General features: G+C 39.9%; 1 protein-coding gene across 4 annotated transcripts in view; it reads left to right on the top strand.

The window, feature by feature from the left end:
- The window catches only part of SF3B3 (splicing factor 3b subunit 3), a 40988-nt gene that overhangs the window by 3689 nt on the left and 13353 nt on the right, over positions 1-23946 (top strand). For all 4 annotated transcript variants that reach the window (XM_081031933.1, XM_081031931.1, XM_081031932.1 and 1 more), the window contains exons 3-15: positions 1002-1328; positions 2032-2204; positions 3322-3463; positions 5865-5977; positions 8116-8253; positions 8403-8506; positions 10254-10419; positions 12338-12433; positions 15780-15852; positions 21154-21305; positions 21597-21752; positions 22972-23127; positions 23667-23810. In XM_081031933.1, the coding sequence (XP_080888059.1) occupies positions 1002-1328; positions 2032-2204; positions 3322-3463; positions 5865-5977; positions 8116-8253; positions 8403-8506; positions 10254-10419; positions 12338-12433; positions 15780-15852; positions 21154-21305; positions 21597-21752; positions 22972-23127; positions 23667-23810 (1940 nt within the window). The remainder of the gene's footprint in view (positions 1-1001; positions 1329-2031; positions 2205-3321; positions 3464-5864; positions 5978-8115; positions 8254-8402; positions 8507-10253; positions 10420-12337; positions 12434-15779; positions 15853-21153; positions 21306-21596; positions 21753-22971; positions 23128-23666; positions 23811-23946) is intronic.

Here is a 23946-nt window from a genome sequence, read left to right as displayed (position 1 = left end):
TCTTTTGAATATAACATTTTTAATATTACTGGTTTTATGCTTCATATTTTTTTCAAATTCAAACATTTTTTTTTTAAGAATTAACAGATAAAAATTTAATTATTAGAGAACACTGTAATTTATATAATGCCTTATAGTTTCCAAAGCACTTGAGAGTACTTCATCTTATCTGATACCCAAACGGCCTTTGGCAAATAAGGTGGCCTGGTAAGTGGAGGCATTGAGCAAATGAGAATGGATTGGGATGGGTAAGAGTAGGATATAAGATAGGATAGGAAGCCATTAAGATAGTAAAGACCTGACAATGGGGATAGAAAGAAAGTGAAGGATATGAGTTTCCAGCTTGGGTGGCGGAGAAAATGATAGTAACATTGATAGCAGATTAGTTGAGACCAGAGAAGTCAAGTGGGGAAGGAGGAACTTAGTTATTTTAAACATTTAGTTTAAAGTTGATGACAAGTCATACAGGTGGAATTTTGTAGATGGGGACAAGTTGACCATTATGCATTTGGAGGTGTTGATTGCAGTTATGAAAGCAAATGAACTTTTTTTAGGAATGAGTGAAATGTGTTTTAGATGGCAGCTTTAAAAGTTCTTTGAGACACTACATCAAAATGCACAAAATGTTCATGTGATTTCTTAGAACAATAGCTTTAAAAATGGACTGGAAAGAGCCTTTGGGAGAGTTTTAATTTTGCGAAGCTAAACATTAATACCATGGATGGCCCATGCTGGGTAATGCAGATTGATGGTAAATGTTAGAAAAATGTTTCTAAGAAAGTAACTTGTGTAACCACTTTTTGAAAGCTTTTATTTGACACCACTTTTGTTAGATCACTTCAGTTCTAGAAAAAGTACCTTTACAAATAAAGTAAATTAACTTCAAATACTGAGCCCCCAACTCATTAAATTATATCTATCTTTAGTGGCATTATGATTTATCCAGGTTACTTTTTGGATTAGTTCTGAGTTTTCATATCTTGTATTTTTTGGCAATCTAGGAACAAAACAACAGGAAATTGTTGTTTCCCGTGGGAAGATCTTGGAGCTGCTTCGCCCTGATCCCAACACTGGCAAAGTACACACCCTACTAACTGTGGAAGTATTTGGTGTTATCCGGTCACTTATGGCCTTTAGGCTGACAGGTGGCACCAAAGACTACATTGTGGTTGGCAGTGACTCGGGTCGGATTGTTATCCTGGAATACCAGCCGTCTAAGAATATGTTTGAGAAAATTCACCAAGAAACTTTTGGCAAGAGTGGATGCCGCCGCATTGTTCCTGGCCAGTTCTTAGCTGTGGATCCCAAAGGGCGAGCTGTTATGATTAGTGAGTGACTTGCTCTATTGAACGTATCTCTGACTGTTACAGATGTTCAGTTTAGGATAATAATGCTATGGGCTTGCAGTACGCCAGTAAATCACAACTGGGTCAAGTTTCGATCATAGGTGGATTAATTTCATGGTTTAAAGTTGCTTTTCCTTTTGAAACAATGGGGAAAATCTAACATCCCTTTTCTACTTCCTATCTTGTTGGAAATAGGTGTTTTTCTATTTACCTGTAACAAAGAGACTACAACGAAGTGATTTTATGTTATTACACAATGAATGAATATGGTTGCTTTCATCAGCCTGAGGTGATGATTCACATTCATGTCTCTTCTCTGACAAACGTCTTGAAGGAAATTCTGTGTATCTGATCAGGCCTCTAGAGGGCAGCCCTCTCTGACCAGGGACCAAATCAATAGATCTAATTGAAAGAATAAAGCTGGCAATTTTATGAATCGTTGTTTAGGTTCCCAGTATCAAATCTAGAACACACTAAAAAATTTTGAAATTAGTGGGGTATTACAATCGCTATTAGGTGGGTAAAATGATGTTGTCTATTGTAACGGTAGCAAATCCTACCTTAATACATTTTTAGAGTTCATGCTAGCTGTTAGTGATGTTTTAAAAAATAATTGTGATGAGAATAGCTGTTCTTTAAACCCCTCAATTCACTATTTGGAAATCTTGTGTTTTGTCTCCTACAGGTGCCATTGAGAAACAGAAATTGGTGTATATCTTGAACAGAGATGCAGCAGCCCGGCTTACCATCTCATCTCCCCTGGAGGCCCACAAAGCGAACACTTTAGTATATCATGTTGTCGGAGTAGATGTCGGATTTGAAAATCCAATGTTTGCTTGTCTGGAAATGGATTATGAGGTATTGGGGATCATATCTCTGTGTGTCTCCCTTTCTCGCCTTTGCTTTTGTTGTGTTTTTTTTTCTAGTCACCTCTTAAAAAATAATCTTTCTTATTTTTTTCATTGTTCAGATCTTCTGTCTGTCCTGCTGACTGGTCTTTTTTGTATTCCAAATGCCTTAATGAAATTCTTTGGAATGTTTTAGAGCTCACCTGACTACTGTGTTTCCCCAAAATAAGACCTACCAGACAATTAGCTCTAATGCGTCTTTTGGAGCAAAAATTAATATAAAACCGGATCTTATATTACTTATTTTTTATAAATTTTATTGGGGAATATTGAGGGACAGTGTATTTCTCCAGGGCCCATCAGCTCCAACTGGTCCTTCAGTCTAGTTGTGGAGGGCGCAGCTCAACTCGAAATCCAGTCGCCGTTTTCAATCTTTAGTTGCAGGGGGCACAGCCTACCATTCCATGCGGGAATTGAACCGGCAACCTTGTTGAGAGCTCGCGCTATAACCATCTGATCCATCTGGCTACCCTTCTGGAAGCTCAGTGGCAGCTCGTTGTCTTCAATCTAGTTGTGGAGGGCACAGCTCATTGGACCTTGTGGGAATCGAACCGGCAACCCTGTTCAGAGCTTGTGCTCTTACCAACTGAGCCATCCAGCCACCCCTCTTATATTAATTTTTGCTCCAAAAGGCACATTAGGGCTGATTGTCCGGCTAGGTCTTATTTTCTGGAAACATGGCATATAACAACACTTTGCTCTGATTTGAACACTCTCCCTGTTGAACACTCTCCCTATTTATTGGGAAAAGCTGCCTGAAAAGGGAGGTGAAACTATTTGGGATATTTTTTTCATAGGGAGGTAGTAAGAAGTGGAGCATACCATTCTTCCCTTGAGTGGAAGGCAATATCCTCTAGTAGAGGGAACCCTGGTCCCAGAATTAGGAGACCTGGGTTCTTGTTCTACCTTTACCATTACTTAGTAGTGTATATTTTGGCAAACCACTTGGCATCTATGGACTTCTGCTTCCTTGTTTGTAAAATGAAAGAATCTTGATGTCTTTTTCAGCTCTAAAAGTTTGATTTTATGATACTGATTAGTCTTTGTGCCATTGTACTCCTCTGTAGGAAGCAGACAATGATCCAACAGGGGAAGCAGCAGCTAATACCCAGCAGACACTAACTTTCTATGAGTTAGACCTTGGTTTAAATCATGTGGTCCGAAAATACAGTGAACCTTTGGAGGAACATGGCAACTTCCTCATCACAGGTACTGTTTTTTCAGAGCTAGTCTGTACTATTTTGCATGGTCCATCTTATGCCCATACTTGGGAGGGTTTACTTTATAGGGTTCGGAAGCTAATTTATTTGTGGTAAAACTGAGTGTCTTGTCTATGTTTTGGCAAGGTTAGAAGTTCATGTGGTGGTTAACTCTTATCCTCTGGTGGGGTCAGGGAAGAAAGGATGAGAAGAGCAGTCAGCCTGGAATATTGGTTGCTGTTGGTCAGTGTGCTATTTTGACTGTAGTCAATCTTTTCCTCGTTAAGAAAATTGGAAGCTAGTCTTTGAAAAGGCAAATGAAATGGACAAACCCAACAAGATAAAATTTGTCCATGAATTTGAAAACTTAGACGAATTTGAAAAACTGTTACCAAACTGATCCAAGAACAAATTAAGAACCCAAATAGACCAATATCCATTAAATAAGTTGCAACAGTAGTCACAAATCTCTTTTACCCAAAAGACTTAAGGTCTAGAATTTTCAGGCACCGTAAGTTTCCAGAACCTAGAAAAAATTAAAACTACTGTATCTCATTATGAACCTAATGTAACTTCAGTGCCAAAACTGGGGGAGACAGTAGTGATTTTTAAAAATCAGGACAGTAACAAGGAAAACTTACAGGTCAGTTATGATTATAGGTGCAAAAGTCTAAAAGTTTAGCAAATCAAATTCAACCGTTTTAAATGCGTCATAGCAAAGATTTTTGTAGGCATGCAAAGATGTTCACCATTAGAAAATCAGTATCAGTTTCATTAAATGAAAAGACCAAAGGAGGACAACTCTGTGGTCCTGTAAATTTCAGCAGGCTTGGGGAAGACAGTGATTCATTCAGTCCTTTCTGTCCCGAGTCACTTGAGCTTGGATTGACATCTAAAATGAAATGTCTGTTGGGGGAGGATTTTGGAGAATTACACAAGACAGCACGTCTTTGAGCACTAAATCTTAGGAAGACACTATCAAGTGGAAGAACCTTTGGAAATAGAGAATACATTTCATTACTTGCTGTAATATTCCCATACCTTTCATTTGTGAGGGCTTCATTTTTTCAACATGTGTTTATTGAGTCTTTACCATCAAGGTGTTCAAAGCCAATCTACTGGATCCTGCGACTGAAGTTGTGAAAAATAAGATGCGTTGTCTCCTTTTATGCAATATTGAGTCTAGTGGTGATTATGTAAAAATAACAGAAAAAGTGTGCTAAGTGCCATGACAGTGTAGAGAAGGAATCTCTAACTCAGGGAAATGAAGGGAATATGTTAGAGAAAGCTTTTTGGAGAAGTGCTCTTTAAACTGAGATCTGAGGACTAGTTAGGAGTTAGCTAGGAACAGTGAGGGAGGAGGAGTTTTCTCTTGTGGATAAAGGGAACAGCAAACCTAAAGGCGCAAGGGCAAGAAAGAACATGGTTTATTGAGAGAACTGAAAGCTCGTTGGGATTGGATCATTCGGGCCAAAGGGCTCGGGTAGCGGTAGAGATAGTGGTGGAGTAGCTACCGAAGGATTCTAAGTGGGGAAATAATTACCTGGAGATTACAAACTTACATTGGAGAGACAGTGGTTTCGTTCCAGACCACCATAGTAAAGCAAGTGTCACAGTCAAGTGAGGCACACGAATTTGTTTCCCAGTGCGTATAAAAGTTATGTTTATACTATACAGTAGTCTATTACGTGTGCGATAGCATGTTTAAAAAAATAATGTACATACCTTGATTTAAAAATACATTATTGCTAAAAAATGCTAACCATCATTTGAGCCTTCAGCAAGTTGTAATCTTTTTGCTGGTGGAATGTCTTGCCTTGATGAAAACCCGGTTTCTGCAAAGCACAATAAAATGAGGTATGCCTGGACTTGCTTACATTTTAGCTGATGGAATGGAAGGTACTGTGACTAAGCAGGAGATTGGTGAAGAAATTGTTTCACTAAACCAAGAGATTGGTAGCACGAGAGTGGCTAAGGAGCTAGAATCAGGGCTGTGGGAGGAGAGAGAATTGAAGGGTGACACCCAGGTTTCTGCTTTGGTCTTTTTGTTGATGGTGGTATTCTCTAAAGCACAGAACACAGGAGGCAGAGGAAGTTTGGAAAGGAACTTGATTTTGTGAACACATAGTGTTTTGAAGGTGCCAGTGGAATATCCATGTGTGTGTCCAGTAGGTGGTTGGATTATAGGTCTGAAGTTGAGAACGGAGTTCTGGACTTGGAGCTAAAAATTTGGATGCATTATCAGATACCCGGACAAACTTTATCAGCCAAACTCCTCCGTCCTTGTTTAGCATGACAGGGGAAAGCAACACTTGGGATGTTTCTTAGCTTTAGGCACATTGTACCTTTATTAGTTTGTGCTAAAGGAGAAAAGGAATTGAAAGTTATATTGTATTTATTTTCTCTTGAAGTTCCGGGAGGTTCAGATGGTCCAAGTGGAGTGCTGATCTGCTCTGAAAACTATATCACCTACAAGAACTTCGGTGACCAACCAGATATCCGCTGTCCAATTCCCAGGAGACGGGTAAGGTCTTTGTTTGCCATAAGAGATATTTGTGAAGGAACTTAATTTTGTAATTACAGTGTAGTCTCTTAGTTTATCTGTTACCAAGTTTTAGTTTCTTGTAGTAAATGTAATTTTTAATAAAGGTGGTAAATATTTTAGTAGAAAGCAAAACATTTTCTGAGAAAGGGAATTAAATACTAACAATTTCCATTTCAGAGGAACCTATGGATGTTATCAATTTGAAATTCCTGAAAATTTCTGTTTGAAGAAGCCAGGCATATTTGTGGGCAATAAATTGTCTTTCTGTTTGTCATGTTTTCCTGCATTCCAACATATAGAAAATTTGAAAAGAATTAAGACAGTGAATTTCTGGATGCCTTTCACTTAGGTTCGCTGGTTTGTGTTTCCTGCATTTCCCTCTTAGGATTGTGCATATGTGCATGTGTATGTGTATACATACATGTAGACTTAGGTTAAATCATTTGGAAATAAGTTGCAGGTATCATGACACTTTAGCACAAGAATCTTCTAAGATGTGGCTCCTAAGAATGACGATGTTGATAGCCAGTATCATGTCTAAGAAATTAACCATTTTATGTAATACAATTTTAAGTATATTTCATATTCCATTTTCTCTCATTGTTTCCTAAAGTTCCCTATGTCTACCTTTAGTCTCCTTTAATTAGAATATTTTCTTCTTACTTTTGCGTTTTTTGGTCTTTTATGATACTGACATTTTTAAGAGTCTGGGCTAATTTCCTTATAGTTTGTTCTGTAATCTTTCCCTCATATCCAGGTCAATATTTTTGATAGAACTATTACATAGGTCGTGATGTTTGTGTGTATATTTCCCAGAAGATTGCGTTGGGGCACACAGTGTTGGTTTGTCTCACAATTGGTGATACTAAATTGATCACTTTATTAAGTTGGTGTGTCTCTGCTCTCTTCATTGTCAAGATACCTTTTTTGGGGTAATTGGTGTGGAATCTAGTGGTGAGCTTTGAGCTTTTTACTTGTGTAAATATACTTTTCCCTAACATCTTTGCACACATTGGTTTTCGCCTTAATCTTTTAACTACTTTGGTAGTTGGAAATGATGTTTTATTGTTTTAATTTTAACACTTTACTCTAGAAATTATTAAGCATATACAAAAGTAGAATATAATGAACTTCTGTGTACCCTCCTTCAGTAGTTATCAGCACATAACTAATCTTGTTTCGTCTCTGCTTCCGTAATCTCAGCCCTGGAATAGTTGTCTGTATAGATCCTGGAATTAAACCTTTTAGGAGTTACTTTCTCTAGTACATAGTATTACATAGTATCTGAGTAAGAGTCCATCAATTTTGGAAAACCTGAGAAGAAATATAGCAAGTCAAATTTTTCTTGGTAAGGGGTGGGAATTGATTCAGTTTGGTTGGTCAGACATTTATTGAGCATCTAACTGCCAGGCACTGTACTTGGCTTTTGGGATACAAAGAATTATAAAATGTGTTTTGCCTTTGAACAGCTTATTCAGTGAGAGTAATACAAAATGTTGGAAACGTTCAAAAAAAAAATCCACCCCTCTCTCTGGCCCTCACGCTCTCTGGCCCTCACGTTCTCTGGCCCTTGCTCTCTGTCCCTCTATTTCTCTCCCTCCCCTTCTCCACCACCTCAGCTAGGCCCATTCTCTTCCCTGAGAATGTATCACTAATAAACCCTGCTTGCATATTTAAAAAAAACACACACATCCAGAATCATAGCCAAGAGGACGCCTCTTAGAAATCAAGGAAGTTGATGTATAACAGGGCTGTTGGGGGTGGTATTGTGGACACAGAACAGTTTTGTTCACAGCCTGAAGTGATGCTTCTTTAAAGTTCATGTCTCTTCTGACATTTTTCTCTGGAGATAGTTCTTGCCTTGCTGACCTGAATAAGCTATAGAGTGGAATTGTGGCTATTTTTTTTGTACCCAGGCTTTGCTGTGTGTTTCTAGCAGAGAAGAATTTTTAGATATTGTTTTACGGCCACAGCTTGCAGGCTGCTCTGGTCGGAGCTTGTATAGCGATGCTCCAGGCACCTCTAGGCCTTGGAGAATGTGCATAATCCCTTTGTATGCTGAATTCCAACATTAGTACTCATTTCTAACATACTGGTTGTATATTTGATTTTGCTAGAATGACCTGGATGACCCTGAAAGAGGAATGATTTTTGTCTGCTCTGCCACCCATAAGACCAAATCGATGTTCTTTTTTTTGGCCCAAACTGAGCAGGGTGATATCTTCAAGATCACTTTGGAGACAGATGAAGATATGGTAAGCAGACCGTGGTTGGGGCTGGGGGCAAGATTAGTACAGTATTTTATTTGCTACTCTGCTTATGCTGTCTTATAATACTGGTCTCTCTTCCATGGCCTGCCTTCACTTCGCTACATACTAGACTATTTTTTTTCTTTTCATTCCAGGTTACTGAGATCCGGCTCAAGTATTTTGATACTGTGCCTGTTGCTGCTGCCATGTGTGTGCTTAAAACAGGCTTCCTTTTTGTGGCATCGGAATTCGGAAACCAGTGAGTAATCTTTGTAGTACCCTAGTTCACCCTGGTTACTGTCGTAATTGCAGGAGGGAAATGTGGCTTCAAGGCCACAGCTTTTCACAAGAATGTTTTAGTTTCTTCAAAACAAAACGTTTGCCTTCCTTTCCGTTTTACATTCTTTCTCTCGGTGTTTCCCTCTACTTCGGTGGCTTTGATCTATACCTATGGGTGGCTGCATACCTTTAGAAGTGATCTCCTGAGCTTTTTGCTGGACATGTTATTGAATAAATATTTATTGAACTACTTAGTATTAAACAGATGTCCCACAAACACTTTGCTTTTACAAATCTAAAGAGAAAAAAGAAAAAGGAAAGCCAGTATAATGGTGTGTTGTGGCTCCTGCTGTGGGCAGTGGGAACTCACTTCCACGAAGCCCTGTGAGCGTGAAGCAAGCAAGCGTCGTGTGCGTCTCAGAATTGCCTCTCTGAGGGTTAATAGCGCCGGTTCCTCCCTCCTGGGTTGAGAGTTACCCTGGAGGCATGAACTCCGCTGTACATCCTGTGGCTCCAGCAACCTCCCCCAGGATAGCAGTTTTTAGGGCAGAGATTATCGGAGTGAGGTGGGTTTGTTCTTGTGAGAAATTACTCATTGATGCTGCAGCTGCGGTTTGGAAGGCCTAAGAGAGGTGATTATCAGTCAAACACTGCGTTAGCATTTGGTAAGTTCCCAGCACTGTGGCACGCGCTTTACAAGCATTAATGCATAATGTTCCATATGAAACAGTGCCATGAGCCCATTTACAGTTTAGGGAGCTAGATCACAGATAATGTAAGAAATTTGATTCACGCAGTTAACTCTAACTCGGACAACATGGTTCCAAAGTCCCTGCTCTTAAGCACAACACTGTAGTCTTAGAAACTTTTACTGCGATGCAGTCAAAGCACCCTTTCCTATGATGGAGATAGTGAGCCCTACATCCTTTAGTTAGAAGACACTGAAGGTATCTGACAGGTGGTCTTTATCATCTGCATGTAGATATCTCGTGTCCTGTCTTTAATGCTTTTGTAAGTCATTCAAGGATAATAATCTTACTCACTTTTTTCGTAATTTAGTGTAGAATCTGATGTGTTTACCAAAAAGTGTTAAATGCTGAGGTTTATTTGGCTAACATTTATTGAGTACCTTATGTACGAGTATTTCAGACACTGATACACGTAGTCATTCTGCTTCTAAAAAGCTACACTAGAGATTATTCATAGTGCTTTGTATTGAAGGTGTGGTATATTACTTAAAGAATAAACATGACCAGTAGATTGGTGTTTTGTTTTAATTGAGCTGCTCATTAAAGCTCAGTGCACACTCAGTTTTTGATGGTATGTTACAGATTATCTCCTCTCAAATCGCTTTCTTTCTTTTATGGTGTGCCTTTGAATTGGTACACTAAGCACAGAGAGACTAATAAGCCTAAGGTTACGTGGCGAATTAAAGGGCAGAGCTGAGATTCAAACCCAAGCAGTGTAATAGAAGCCCAGGGCTTTTAACCTCTGATGCTAAGTTTCTTTCTTTGTACCAGTTTAAATTCAGTAGTTAATTTTTTCATCCCTTTTCTATTCTTAAAGAGAAAACCCCTGTCAGATAAGCAGAGATTTTGAATTCAATAATGCATTGATTCAATATGTTATCATTTTGATTAAATATTTATAAAGTGCTTCATGAGCATTAATGTTGATGTCAAACATCTTCAATGTTTTTAACTCAAGTCTTTTTTGCTTCTCTCCAGTTATTTATATCAGATTGCACATCTAGGAGATGATGATGAAGAACCTGAGTTTTCATCTGCCATGCCTCTGGAAGAAGGAGACACCTTCTTCTTTCAGCCCAGACCACTCAAAAACCTTGTGCTGGTTGATGAGTTGGACAGCCTCTCTCCCATTTTGTTTTGCCAGGTATGGGTCTTTCCATTCACCTCCACAGTGAGCAGTGCCAGCCAGTTGTTTTTGAATCTGAATGAGTTTAAAGTCTTAACTCCGTTAAATTAAGGTCTGGTCTAAAGAGTCAGGTTTGTCAGCATCTCTGGAATCCTCAGAGTTGTAAAGGTGAAACAGGTAGAAGTTGGGGAATTAAATACCATTATATAAATCTTTGAGGTTTTTTTTTTTAAATTATAAAACTTCTGTTCAATGTAAAAATTCAAACCACAGAAAAAGTTAAAAGTAAAACTCTTACCCCAATCTTTTTAACCTCCCACCTCACTGAGTCTGCTGCTATTAACAGCTTGTTATGATTGCTTCCAGGCATTTTCTCTGCATCTATAAGCACGCACACACATACACACACACACCACAAATAGATGTGTTATATTTTTCTTTTTCATGTAAATGGTTCATATACTTCACAGTATTCTGAAATTGACGTTTTATCACTTACCAGTCTATGAATACCTATGCTTATCTCATTTTAACACTCATTTTCTCCTTAAAATTCTCGAGAGACACTGGGATCAGTCAGTAACAGGAACGTTTTTAATGACATCCTCGGGGAGAAGCCCGAAGTGTCCTGGGATGGGGATTGCACCCCCTACTACTGGCAGCAGGAATTTTACGATGCCTCTTTGTCGAGGATTGCTGGGGTTCAAATGACCATTAGGGATCACCTACCCTGTCTAGTTGATCACATCTCAAATGGGAGAGGGGTTTGCTCACTGCTAGGGAAACAGCATTCAGGCACTCTTCCTGGTAAAACGAATCGTTCTGAAGTTAACTGCTTCTGTTACTGATTTTTGAGAAAGGGTTAGTTCTCAGGGAAATAGAAAATAAGTATTACTTCCTAATTTGAGTTTTCTTCCCTTTTCATTGTAATTTGAGGAAATAGTTGTTTAAATAGTTTGTAGATTAAGAATAAAATTAACAGGAAGCTCGGTATCCGTGGCAGGGCTGTAAGCATTTTTTGAGGCATCTGAATCTGCTCTCCGAATAACTTTTTAAATGCACATAGTAATACACCTGATAGCCAAGATCGCAAAATACTTTTTAAGTTGTGAAAAAGGAATCTGTGCTTTAAGACTTTAAATAAGATGGAACATTTAAAATAAACGAGCTAATTTTTTTAAAAGAGATCAGTGTGGAGGCTGTATACACTCAGTACTCACATTTTCATCCCTGTTAAAATAGGATGTACTGCCTTACAGCCACGAGTTTTCATTTGAACTGTCCAGTTTGACAGAACTTCAGTATAAATGACTGACCTCTTTTTACATATTGATGAACAAATACTTGTACTGGAAACCAGCAGTTGGATGTCTGGGATGCCAATATGAGAACACATGGCTTCCCCATTTGGTGGCTGAACAAGCCGGTGCCACAGTTACCCATTAGTTGGTCAGCTACATCATAGCAATATGTGAGGATAGGAGATGTGATCCTGTGCAGTCTTAAGAGCACACCTAATAAAGACGATTTTTAAAGTAATGATGAAGGAAATGAAAATTGGTGGTATCTATAAACTTTAATATTGTATGAATAAGTGATTTTGATTGGTGACAAAGTCACAGATATTACTGATAAGATTATAGTTTATAATTTTATTCGGAAAGAAATGCTAAATTTTCAGTTGGAGGTTATAACTTCATTTCACTAACTAAAAAATCCTTTGGTAACTTAACTGGTACAAGCCTTTTGTTGGTTGGTAAAACCCATCTTCCAAATGGTTTGCTTTTTGGAACATTTGGGCATTTTCCTTCATTTCCCCCCAGGAAACATATACAGCCAATATATAAGTTTAATAAAAAAAAAAAGGTAGTTTGTTCCCTGACAATAATCAGGGATCAGTGTGAAAACAGCACAAATAAGCAGTTTTTCTTTGCAGATAGCTGATCTGGCAAATGAAGACACCCCACAGTTGTATGTGGCCTGTGGTAGGGGTCCCCGGTCATCTTTGAGAGTCTTAAGGCATGGACTTGAGGTAAGATTGGAATTTCTAGATCATCTGGAGGGAAGCATTGATAAAGCAGCCTATGGCTTTACTCTGATGAGATCTAAGATAAATTTAATGTTTCTATGAAATAAAAAAAGTTTTCTTCCTTCCCTATTTCCATAAAGTTTAGAGTTTAAATTTCCTATTTTTTTAAAACGATATTTAAACTTTTTTTTTTTTAAATTGGGGAATATCGTGGAACTGTGGGTTTTTCCAGGATTGTCGTTTTTCAATCTAGTTGAAATTTTCCATTTCTTAACATGTTAGCACGATAGATACTTTAAAAAATTGGCAGATGGAGATAAAAGGGGGAAAAACATCTCTCCTAGTTCTAGGCTTGCTGACCATAACGTGGAAATTTAGAAATCTGCATGGGAGATTTAATTCTGTTTCCTTCTAGTCTTGGTCTTTATTCAAACTTTTCAGATACTTAACATATTTAACTATGTTAATACTGTTATTAATAATGCATGTTTTTATATCTTATTAAAGTTATTACTATATGTTCTTAAGTCATATATTTCCCCCCAGCTGGGAAATATTGGGGGACAGTGTGTTTTTCCAGGGCCCATGAGCTCCAAGTCATTGTCCTTCAATCTAGTTGTGGAGGGCGCAGCTCATCTCCAAGTCCAGTCACTGTTTTCAATCTTAGTTGCAGGGGGCACAGCCCACCATCCCATATGGGAATTAAACCAGCAACCTTGTTGTTAAGAGTTTGCGCTCTAACCAACTGAGCCATTCGGCCGACCCTTAAGTCACATTTTTTTAATGTCTTTGTACTTTTGCACCAAAGTGGATAGATCAGAATTTAATGAATCCTTCATTGTTGGACCTTTTAGGTGATGTGGACACTCAAAATTATCTTCTCAAATCCTACATCTTATCATCTTGGTTCTAGTGTCGATGCCTTTTAGCAAATATCCTGGACTTGATTTTGTTATTAGTAAAATAAATCTTTGTGATAATTTGCTTTTGAAGCTTGGGATTCGCAAACTGTAGACTCTCAGAGACCCATTGCCTGTTTTTGTAGGTTTTTATTGGAACACAGCCAAGATGATCTTGGTTTTGAAATCTGGCTCTACCACTTAATAGTTATAAGTTTTTGTGTCTTCTTCTGTAAAATGGGCTTAATAATGACACCTGCCTGAAAGGATTGTTGTGTGAATTAGATGAGATAATGTACATGAAGCACTTAGCTCAAGATCTGGCACACAATAGCTATTCAATAAATATAACTATTAATTATTGCTATTCCAGGAATTTGACAGATTTTTGACTGTCAAAAATATTCATCAATTCACCAAATTTTGAATGACCCAAACCCAGTTTAGACCAGTATTTCTTGATTAGTTGCTTACTATTCATTGGATTCTATCAAGCACCTCATAAAAGCTAGCAAACCTCCAAAACTGCATATATGGATTAACAGAAAAATTTGTACAATTTTAAGAAATAAAGGATCCCATTAAGAATTGTTTTTGAGTCCCCTGCCCCTACCACTTTTTTCTAATTCAAAAAGAAAAATCTTTATTATATATAAAAACATTTTTAAATTGTTGAATATTGGTTTGTTCCTGTATGTGTATTTGAACCTTGTTGTCTAGCTAGATTATGGTCTCAGCTGAACAGGGTCATTGTCAGATAATTACGTTTGGTAGAGAGTGTAGCATACCTGACATTTACATTTTATTGATGATGTTTCCCAGGATTCTCCTGTGCCATGATCAGGTATTTCTGCTATTAGTAAACAAAGAAAAGGATAATGCAATTCATGAATATACTTGAATTCCCACAAAATAGTTACACTGTACAATATATTAAGCTAATTTATTGTCTCTAGGTCATTTAAAAAATATTTCATAGGGGCCAGCCAGGTGGCTCAGACAGTTGGAGCTCCGTGCTCCTAACTCCGAAGGCTGCTGGTTCGATTCCCATATGGGTCAGTGGGCTCTCAACCACAAGGTTGCCAGTTCAACTCCTCTCGTCCTGCAAGGGATGGGGGGGGCTCTGCCCCCTGCAACTAAGATTGAACACGGCACCTTGAGCTGAGCTGCTGCTGAGCTCCTGGATGGCTCAGTTGGTTGGAGCGCGTCCTCTCAACCACAAGGTTGCCGGTTCGACTCTCGCAAGGGATGGTAGGCTGCGCCCCCTGCAACTAGCAACGGCAACTGTACCTGGAGCTGACCTGCGCCCTCCACAACTAAGACTGAAAGGACAACTTGAAGCTGAACGGTACCCTCCCCAACTAAGATTGAAGGGACAACAACTTGACTTGGAAAAAAGTCCTGGAAGTACACACTGATCTCCAATAAAGTCCTGTTCCCATTCCCCAATAAAATCTTAAAAAATATATATTTAGTAAAATTTTTAATTTAGAATGATTTTTGATTTATAGAAAAATTGCAAGAATAGTACGTAGAGTTCATGTATAACCCACACCCAGTTTCTCTTTCTAGACTATTTGAGTTCATCTTAGATATTCAATTTACTCTGTTTGAGGACCTGTGGGACATTCATAGGATTCTTTTTTTTTTTTTTTTTAAAGAAAGGGTTTTTTTTGTTTGGTTTTGTTTTTAACAGTACTTTTATTCGGGAACAGTGTATACTTCCAGGCCTTCTTTTTTCCAAGTCAAGCTGTCCTCTCAATCTTAGCTATGTAGGCTGCCGTACGGCAACCCTGTGTTTGAGAGCCCACTGGCCCATGCGGGAATCGAACTGGCAGCCTTCGGAGTTAGGAGCATGGAGCTCCAACCGCCTGAGCCACCGGCCCAGCTCCATTCATAGGATTCTTGACTCTGACCTCAAGGAGCATAAAAATTTAATAAGGACAATTCCTCCAATCACTTTTTAGAAAAAGTGTTCTAAGAGGTTGTGATTGTGGTTTTTGTGAGAGCTTGTAGGTAGGAGAGAGAACTGCCAGCCAAGAGGATAAGGGAAGATGTTTCCTAAATATGGCACTTGAATTGGTACATGAAGAGAGACGGGATTTGGCTTTATGACAGCTAGGGAAAGAAATGGAATGCTAACTCAGATGGCGATTCATTTTCACGTGCTCTGTTTTTGAGGAAGATGCAGACTTCCCATACCTAAAGGAAACGATTTTGGCTGCAACAACTACCTTCTCAGATGTTTCATCATTTTTTACTAAAGTCTGTCATGAGTGTTGCCAGTACCTCCAGCCATTTTGGTTTTTATGATCTTTGACTAGATGGTTACATTCTTTTAATCCAGCGTACAACGTGAGCACTGCCTTTGGGCCCTTATCTACTGTAGTTGTAAGCAGGGAGCTGAGTTCGTGCTCAGTGGATCTGTGGTTTGTCTTCTCTTCTGTCAGGTATCGGAAATGGCTGTCTCTGAACTACCCGGTAACCCCAATGCTGTCTGGACAGTGCGCCGGCATATTGAAGGTAAGCAGCCCTTTCCTAACAGTCAAAATGAGGGTCTGGGTGCTATTGACAATAGAAGGCTTAAAAGGCTGCATTCATAATATTTCTGTATCGCTTATCCAGCGCCATATACTAGAAACTTTTCACTGGCCTGATACCATATTTTTGAGACTGTTCCAGTTAGGATGCCTTCACTTACTACTTTCGGTACACAGGGTAAAGGGTATAGAGGGTGGCTGTTAATATTCAGTACATACACACTTTGATACCATGGAGCTGTCATGTGTAGTGTTCTCTGACTATATTCACCTTTAAGACACTGGTTCCATCTGTGTACAAGGTATGGTGTGAGGGAAAGTTTTTGCTTTGTTTTTCTTCAACCACGTTCTCTCCTGTGCTGAAACTACAGTGAAATTGACCATGTTACTCTAGGTAGTAAGAGTTGGTAATGCTTGTTAATTAGTCCTGCTCAATGGGTGTAGTTGTGCTTAAGGAAAGCAGGGATTGATTGAATGGAACTGGAATTTTAGAGTGAGTGGAAAAGAAAGGGTGGAGGAAACAGGGAGTCTGAGCTCCTAGATAAAAACGATCACCTCATCTTAAAATTTTGAAAGCTGTATGAAAATGCAAGTAGCACAATAGTAGGTAAGTCTTGTGACAATTGAATTTCAGTCCTTTAGAAATAAAACTCAATTCTCATTTTCCCTTTGATTTGCTTTTTGGGTGTAGGCCATTTCTATTCCTGGACCTCATTTTCCTCTTGTTCCCTCAGGAATGTAGGACTGGTGAGTAAGATCACCCTGGCCAGCATACAGAGCTTTTCTAAGAAAACAGCTGGACTTCTTCCTGGTATTTAGATGTTGTGGTTGTGTGGAACAAATTTAAGGGAGCTGGGAAATGTGGAGGAGGTAAACCTCTTTCTGTTACGATACACATTTTGGTGGATTTTGTTTTCACGTAGGCATGGGAGTCGAGTCTGAGTTGAGAAGAAAGAAAAAAGTGAATAGGAAATTAGTAGGTTCATTTTAGCTGAGAAGATAATTATCAGATCATTGGTTTTGAAAGATTTCCCCATTGTGTGTAATGTAGTGATAAATACGCTGGTCAGTGTCGATCCATCGTTAGCTTGGTTGCTGATTCACATTATGGCTCTTGAAAACATTGCCTCGACTGTTTGAATTAGAAAGATTCCCTAGAGAGGAAACCCAGTGTGCCTCCCCCTTGTTTGTTTTACTTCTTAAACTTTGTTTTAAAATGGACTTACAAAAATGTTACCCTCATTTTTATGATGAAGGCAGGAAATCACAGGTGGGCGCCCAAGACAGCTCATCCAGGTAATGGCGATTGAAATCTCTGTCTCCTGAATCCCAATGCTTATGTGACTGACCCTGCAGTGGGAGTCTGGTTCTTGCTGGTTTGTTAGGATAAGTTCTGTACTCATCCTGCAGTCTTTCGAGCACCCACCATGTGCTCAGTAATTAGCAAACTGTTGTGTGTTCTGATGTGATGAAAGGCACAGCATGTTGTCGAGGAGGGTGTTAGAGGAGAGGGAATGGGCACATGTTTGAGAATCACGGGAGGCCTTTTGGGCAGTGTGATAAGTTAGTGATAAGCAGTAATGGTGCATAATGGAACTTGTAGCTGAACATTTTTCTCTAAATACTAAAATCAAGGAAAAGACTACATGTTGATAAAATTTACTGTCTAGGAGCCATATTTTGGGCTATTACCCACGAAAACAGGTCAGATCCTCTCTGTTCATTCTCTTTCCGGATACTCCATGTTACTGTTGCGTGAACATAGCACATATCCACACATGCTGCAGTCTTCCAGGCAATTACTAACCTTGGCTGGTACGTAGTGATGCACACTACCAATACCAAGCCTTTTTTTCTCTTCCACAGGTGGCTGGTGAAGGTGCTGATTACCACAGGTGTGTACCTACTGCTAGGGTCTACCATGGGGTCTCAGAGTGTGCCCAGGGAGAGGGACTTACGCAAAATGTTGAGGCTGCCCTGAGGGCATCAGGGGTAACTTTGTAGTTGAATGTCCGTGTGCATAATGATGCACGCCCACCTGCCTGTATATTAAATAGTCCGAGGCAGGAATCAGCTTGTCTTATTTGCTCCCACAGAATGTGGAAAATATGACTGATTTGTTTTTTGCTAAGCTGAAAGAACCTGTAGCTACAAAACCTTAGCTGCATATTCTCCCTTGGAGTTGTACGTTCCAGGTGTACTTATTCAAAGATCTGGCCCTGGAGAAAGCCCCTCCCTGCCTTTTGAGTATAATCTGAGGCAAGATAAGCACTGAGTGGTTTGACTATAAAATGAGAATGAGATATTGGGGGCTTAAATCATCTGGATGATCACTTACTTTATCCGTGGGAGTGGGCTGCTTGTTGAGCCTCAGATACCAAGGTAGAGAAAAGAATATAGCATCCCCTCTGCGGTGCTTCAGCAGTGCTCAGACAGAAGTGCTATTAACTGAGACAAAAATGCACTCTGGTACCCTAATAAATTCTTCACTGAAGTATGAACTAGTGTTCCTTTTATATGAAACTTAACCCTTGGGAAAGGGCAACGTAGGTAATGTTCGTAGCCATTTACCTGGACTGAAGCTTGGTTTTGTTCTGAATGCCAACTTTTAACCTATAACCTTAAGACAGAAGAACAACTCATCTGCTGCAGGTTCTCCTTGATATAAAATTGGAAAGGGTGGAAGTTACAGTGTGCTTAGTACTCATAAGGTAATGGATATTTTGAGGAAATCTGTGATGTTAAGCTGCTTTCAGGTACTAGTCATTGCTTTACTGCTTGTTCAATTGCCCAGCAAATGTTGAATCGCTCTATTTAAGTCCACTGAGCAACTCTTTATTTTTTATCTAATAAGCAGTCTGGGCCTTAGGTCAAGGGGAAGAGAAGGACCCAGGAAGCTCTCCTTCCTCCCTCCCCCCATTCTCTCTCTTGCATGTAAGTTAAGAGCTGTATGATCTCTTCTGGAAGTGCCCTTTTCCTCCTGACTGAAGGAAGAGTCTGGAAGTCCTGGCCAGTTAGAGCCCTTCGTTGTTTGGCTTTAATTTGCTCTGGCACAGCTTTTAAGGTATTAGGTTTCAGTAATGAGAACGTGGGAAAGGACACAATATTCATGTAATGTTAAAATTAAATAATTCCTGTTGTTTTTACATACCAGGAATTTTCCAGTTCAAAAACAGAGAGCTGGCCTAAAGCTTCTGAGTTTGGTGTTGTGTGCAGACTGACTGTGGTTTTGTTGTATTCTATTAAGATACCTATTTCAGCAATATATGGATGATGTATTATAGAATTGTACAGTTGAAACCTTATTTTATTAACCAATGTCACCCCAATAGATTTAATTTAAAAAAAAGCATTTCAGGGACAGCTACGTCCTTCCTCATATTTTATGAATGTGAACGATGTGATCTTATAAATCCATTTTATAAGGTATCACCAAAGCATTTGATACATGTTGACTGTTAAAATAATCTGAAACCAACTATATGCTTGTCTAGGGTTACTCCTTATGATTTGGAAATTGAACCCTTACTCTGGATTCCTGGTGTAGCTATTAGATTACACCCATTGGGGAAGATCTTTGATCCTTACCTTTCAGCCACCCGGTCAGTACATACACCTATTGTTAACTGAAACATGTTTTGCAAAACAGTACTTATCCTTGTGTGTGAAGCAGTTTCATACATCACATTTATTTCCTTATATTAATGTTTAAAAATGCTGATTGCAACCAAAATTGATTTTATGTCTTGCTAACGGGTTCCAACACTACTACGGTAGACCACAGCAGTAATACATCTTCACTGGGGTTTTCCTCCCCTCTTTTTGTTATGAAGAACATTGATTCTCCAGAACTAATCCAATAATCTCAATTCAGCTGAACCACCTTTGGAGCATTCAAAACTTAAACTGTCCTTGATTATGGCTTGGGGGGGATCAGCCTTACGGCACTGATCTCTGACAAAGGCTCAGATACACAGGATTCTACAGCTGCTTCTCCTAAGAGTGAGGTGGCCACTTCCGACTTAGTGCCTTGTCCACCTGTCATTCTGTCCCTCGGTTACCTGATTTCTGTGTGAGAAGGACAGAGGGGGGATTTGACAGCGACAATTCAAATGCAAAGTAGGAATATCTCAACTCTTTAAAAAAACATGCTTTTATTCAGCATATATCAAGCTTTATGCCTAACATTGCAGGATGTGGGATACACACAGAGAGGTTGTTTTATGTTGTGGGGTGGAGTGTAACTGGGATCTTCATGAGAACCTGAGAAACTTTTGAGGTGGCCTGTATATCTCAGGTCCTCTGACCTTGAGAAACTCCTTAGTGTTTGTTTATCCAACTACATTTCATTAAACGAAAAGCAAATCCTGATACGATTGTTTATGATCACTGAATAGTTGTATTTTTAAATAATGAAAAACGGGAGAGGTCAAGGACTGACAATATAAACAGTCCGCCCTCCCCACTTCCTGGTTATCTAGTGTTCTTCTGTCGTTCCTATTGGGACATTCTAGGATTTTCAGTTTCCAATCCTAGAGTGACTTAGTCTCATGGAGGCTTAAGTAATCTGTTTTATTCATTAGGTCTTGTGTTCCCACATAAGCTTCATTCGGAAGAAGCTGGGGACCTTTCCTAGTTATAAGGAATATCTTTTAACAATAGCCTGTAATTGGCATCTGGGACAAGTAAGTTTAGCTTTAGTATATGCCGGGGCTGCCAAAGAAATGTATACAAGTGGACACTTTGGTCGACGTTGCTCAACAGTTTGCCATAATCAGAAATGTCTGGACGCTGATGGTAACCACTTTGAGCACCTCTTGTAATTGCAGATGTCAAACGTGACATATATTCATCTTTTGTTATGGTATATATTGAGTATTAAAATTATAATAATTTTTTCCTTTCTTAAAATATGTATACATGTTTTTGGCACCCTCTGTATATAAATGTCTTTCAAAATTTTCTCATGCCTCTGATTCCCTTGCTTTGTCCTTTTGCATTTTTCAGCAAATGTCTCAAGAAAATACTCTTTCAGTTATTAGAGGTGGGCGTATCTACTCAATGTATTTAGGCATTTAAGGAAGCAAAGTGTATCTGTAGGCTCTTAGGACCCTCAGTTATCTTTCGGATCATCCCGTGCTGTTTGTCACATGACTATGTGAGATGACTACACATACAAGTACCTTGGAAGATTTCTGAAGAAAAAAACGTAGTGTATCTCATTTGGCTTTGTAACTAATGAGTTCTTAGCTAACCTGCTCCTGTCTTCTCTTTCCTCGTACAGATGAGTTTGATGCGTACATCATTGTGTCTTTCGTGAACGCCACGCTTGTGTTGTCTATTGGAGAGACCGTGGAGGAAGTGACCGACTCTGGGTTCCTGGGCACCACCCCAACCTTGTCGTGCTCCTTGTTAGGAGATGACGCCTTGGTGCAGGTGAGGAGTCGCAGAGTCGCTTACCTGCTCACCCTATTTTATTCTTTTCTTTGTGGTGTAGGCTGCTATGTTGATGTTAATAAGCTTTGAACTTCTTTGAAGTGGATGTTGCAAGTCATGAACTTTTCTTTAAGTTGACTTTGCCTGGGGCCTATTAACTTTAGTCATTGACACGACTAGTGCTTCAAATGCAGTGGCTCCAGATCTGACAAGACAGATTTGATAGGTGTGCGGGTCAGTGGTGAGTGATGAGTCTGATTGCTAAAGTCAGGTTTCCTTGTGTTATTCCAGGTGTATCCTGATGGGATTCGGCATATACGAGCAGACAAGAGAGTCAATGAGTGGAAGACCCCCGGAAAGAAAACAATTGTAAAGTGTGCAGTGAACCAGCGACAAGTGGTGATTGCCCTGACAGGAGGAGAGCTGGTCTATTTTGAGATGGATCCCGTATGTTATTTTATCATTCACTGTGGGACTTTCTGTAGGGTCCAGAGGTAGAGATGGGAGTTGTAGTGCAGGTATCTAGAGTATATTCACAAGAAAGAGAATTGGGGCGGGTAAGTGTCCATAAGCCAATTTGGCCCTTTCCAGGGGAGTAGGGGGTCGGTAAGTTCATGTCAGTTCTGACTGGAGCTGCTTCTGCCCTTCACACTCTTACTTTTCCACCAAGTATTTGCCATAGGTTTAATTTCTGAAATCTGAATCCATTTCAGAATTTTTTTTTGCTTTTCTGTATGGAGGGATATTGAGTATACCTAATTATCATGTTCTTAGGAAGTCTGTGGGTGTGGCCAACTTACATAGTCTAACTCTATCCATGTTGAGATTACTTTGTCCTTAACTTCCATATTTGAATTCTCTTTTACCTAAAGTACTCTCATGAACACATAAACAGTTTTATATAGTCCCATTTCCTTACAGCTAGGTTGGCTTAAAACATATGTGGTGCATTGTACTTGGCCAAGGTGTTTTGATTCTCTTGTCAGTAATTTTGCTTGCTGTTAGCCTGTAAAGTTCAGTCTTGGCTCCTCAAGTAGAGAAATTCTTTTCTTTTCTTTTTTTTTTTTTTAAAGTGACTAGTTTTTTTTGTTGTTGTTTTTATTTTATTGGGGAAGGGGAACAGGAGTTTATTGGGGAACAGTGTATACTTCCAGGAATTTTTTCCAAGTCAAGTTGTTGTCCTTTCAGTCTTAGTTGTGGAGGGCGCAGCTCAGCTCCAGGTCCAGTTGCCTTTACTAGTTACAAGGGGCACAACCCACCATCCCTTGCGGGAGTCGAACAGGCAACCTTGTGGTTGAGAGGACGCGCTCCAACCAACTGAGCCATCCAGGCGGCAGCTCAGCTTAAGGTGCCGTGTTCAATCTTAGTTGCAGGGGGCGATGCCCACCATCCCTTGCAGGACTCAAGGAGTTGAACTGGCAACCTTGTGGTTGAGAGCCCACTGGCCCATGTGGGAATCGAACCGGCAGCCTTCGGAGTTAGGAGCATGGAGCTCTAACCGCCTGAGCCACCGGGCCGGCCCCAAGTAGAGAAATTCTTGATCATTGATTATAGTAAGGGGAGTGAGAGAAAGCAAAAAGAAACAACAGTCTCCGTTCCATCCTCGCCCCAGGGTTTGGGGGTGAGTTGGTGTGGTTTGTAACCTCTCTTGTTTTCTCTCCTGCAGTCAGGCCAGCTGAATGAGTACACAGAGCGGAAGGAGATGTCAGCAGATGTGGTATGCATGAGTCTGGCCAACGTGCCTCCTGGAGAGCAGCGGTCTCGCTTCCTGGCTGTGGGGCTGGTGGACAACACTGTCAGAATCATCTCCCTGGACCCTTCAGTGAGTGTCACCCTCCACTTCAAGGGTCTTCCAGTTGGAACCTGAGCACCTGGCACACTCTTGGTCTGTCTCTGAGATCAGCTGGGCTGGACCCTGAAATCTACACCTGCTGCGTTTGGATATTGTAGCAGCACATTTCAGGCGTCTTCTGCAGGCTTTAAAGATGCTGATTGGAGACTAAATACTTCCTTGGCTTAAGCCTTGACTCTCTTTTATAGTTTAAAAAAAAAAATCCCAAGACTATTTTTATAGGAAAGGACTTGGACTGGCTCCAGGGCCTTAGATGACTTTTAGTGGAGGTGCCGTTTTCTTATGTACTTTTATCCTGCTATCCACTTTGACAAAAAGAGGAAAGCATGAAATACCGAGCTTATTTTAAGTTTCATTTGACTAGTAACCCAATACCCATTTAGAACTCCTCAGGTTTTCTCTGTGCACAGAAAGCTGTTCTTCACTCCTAGAATTTGGTTTCTTTGGGTAGGTTTTTTCCCCAGAGTTGGTCACTTCCCGTGTTTTATTTTTTTCTCTTTCCCCTTTAGGACTGTCTGCAACCTCTGAGCATGCAGGCTCTCCCAGCCCAGCCTGAGTCCTTGTGTATTGTGGAGATGGGTGGGACCGAGAAGCAGGATGAGCTGGGTGAGAGGGGCTCTATTGGCTTCCTGTACCTGAATATTGGGCTACAGGTAAGAAACTGAGGCGCATATTGTTGGTGTCGGGCCCTCTATATGTTTCACACACTCCTTTGTTCAATCTGGGCATTTTCTGTGCCCATGGTTTCACATACCATTCATTGGACACACTGCTCTATGTTCCCCTTTT

This window comes from Rhinolophus hipposideros, assembly GCF_964194185.1.
Source record: "Rhinolophus hipposideros genome assembly, chromosome: 21".
NCBI lineage: Eukaryota > Metazoa > Chordata > Mammalia > Chiroptera > Rhinolophidae > Rhinolophus > Rhinolophus hipposideros.
The sequence above is the reverse complement of the archived record's forward strand: the minus strand, read 5'-3'. Positions and strand labels throughout refer to the sequence as shown.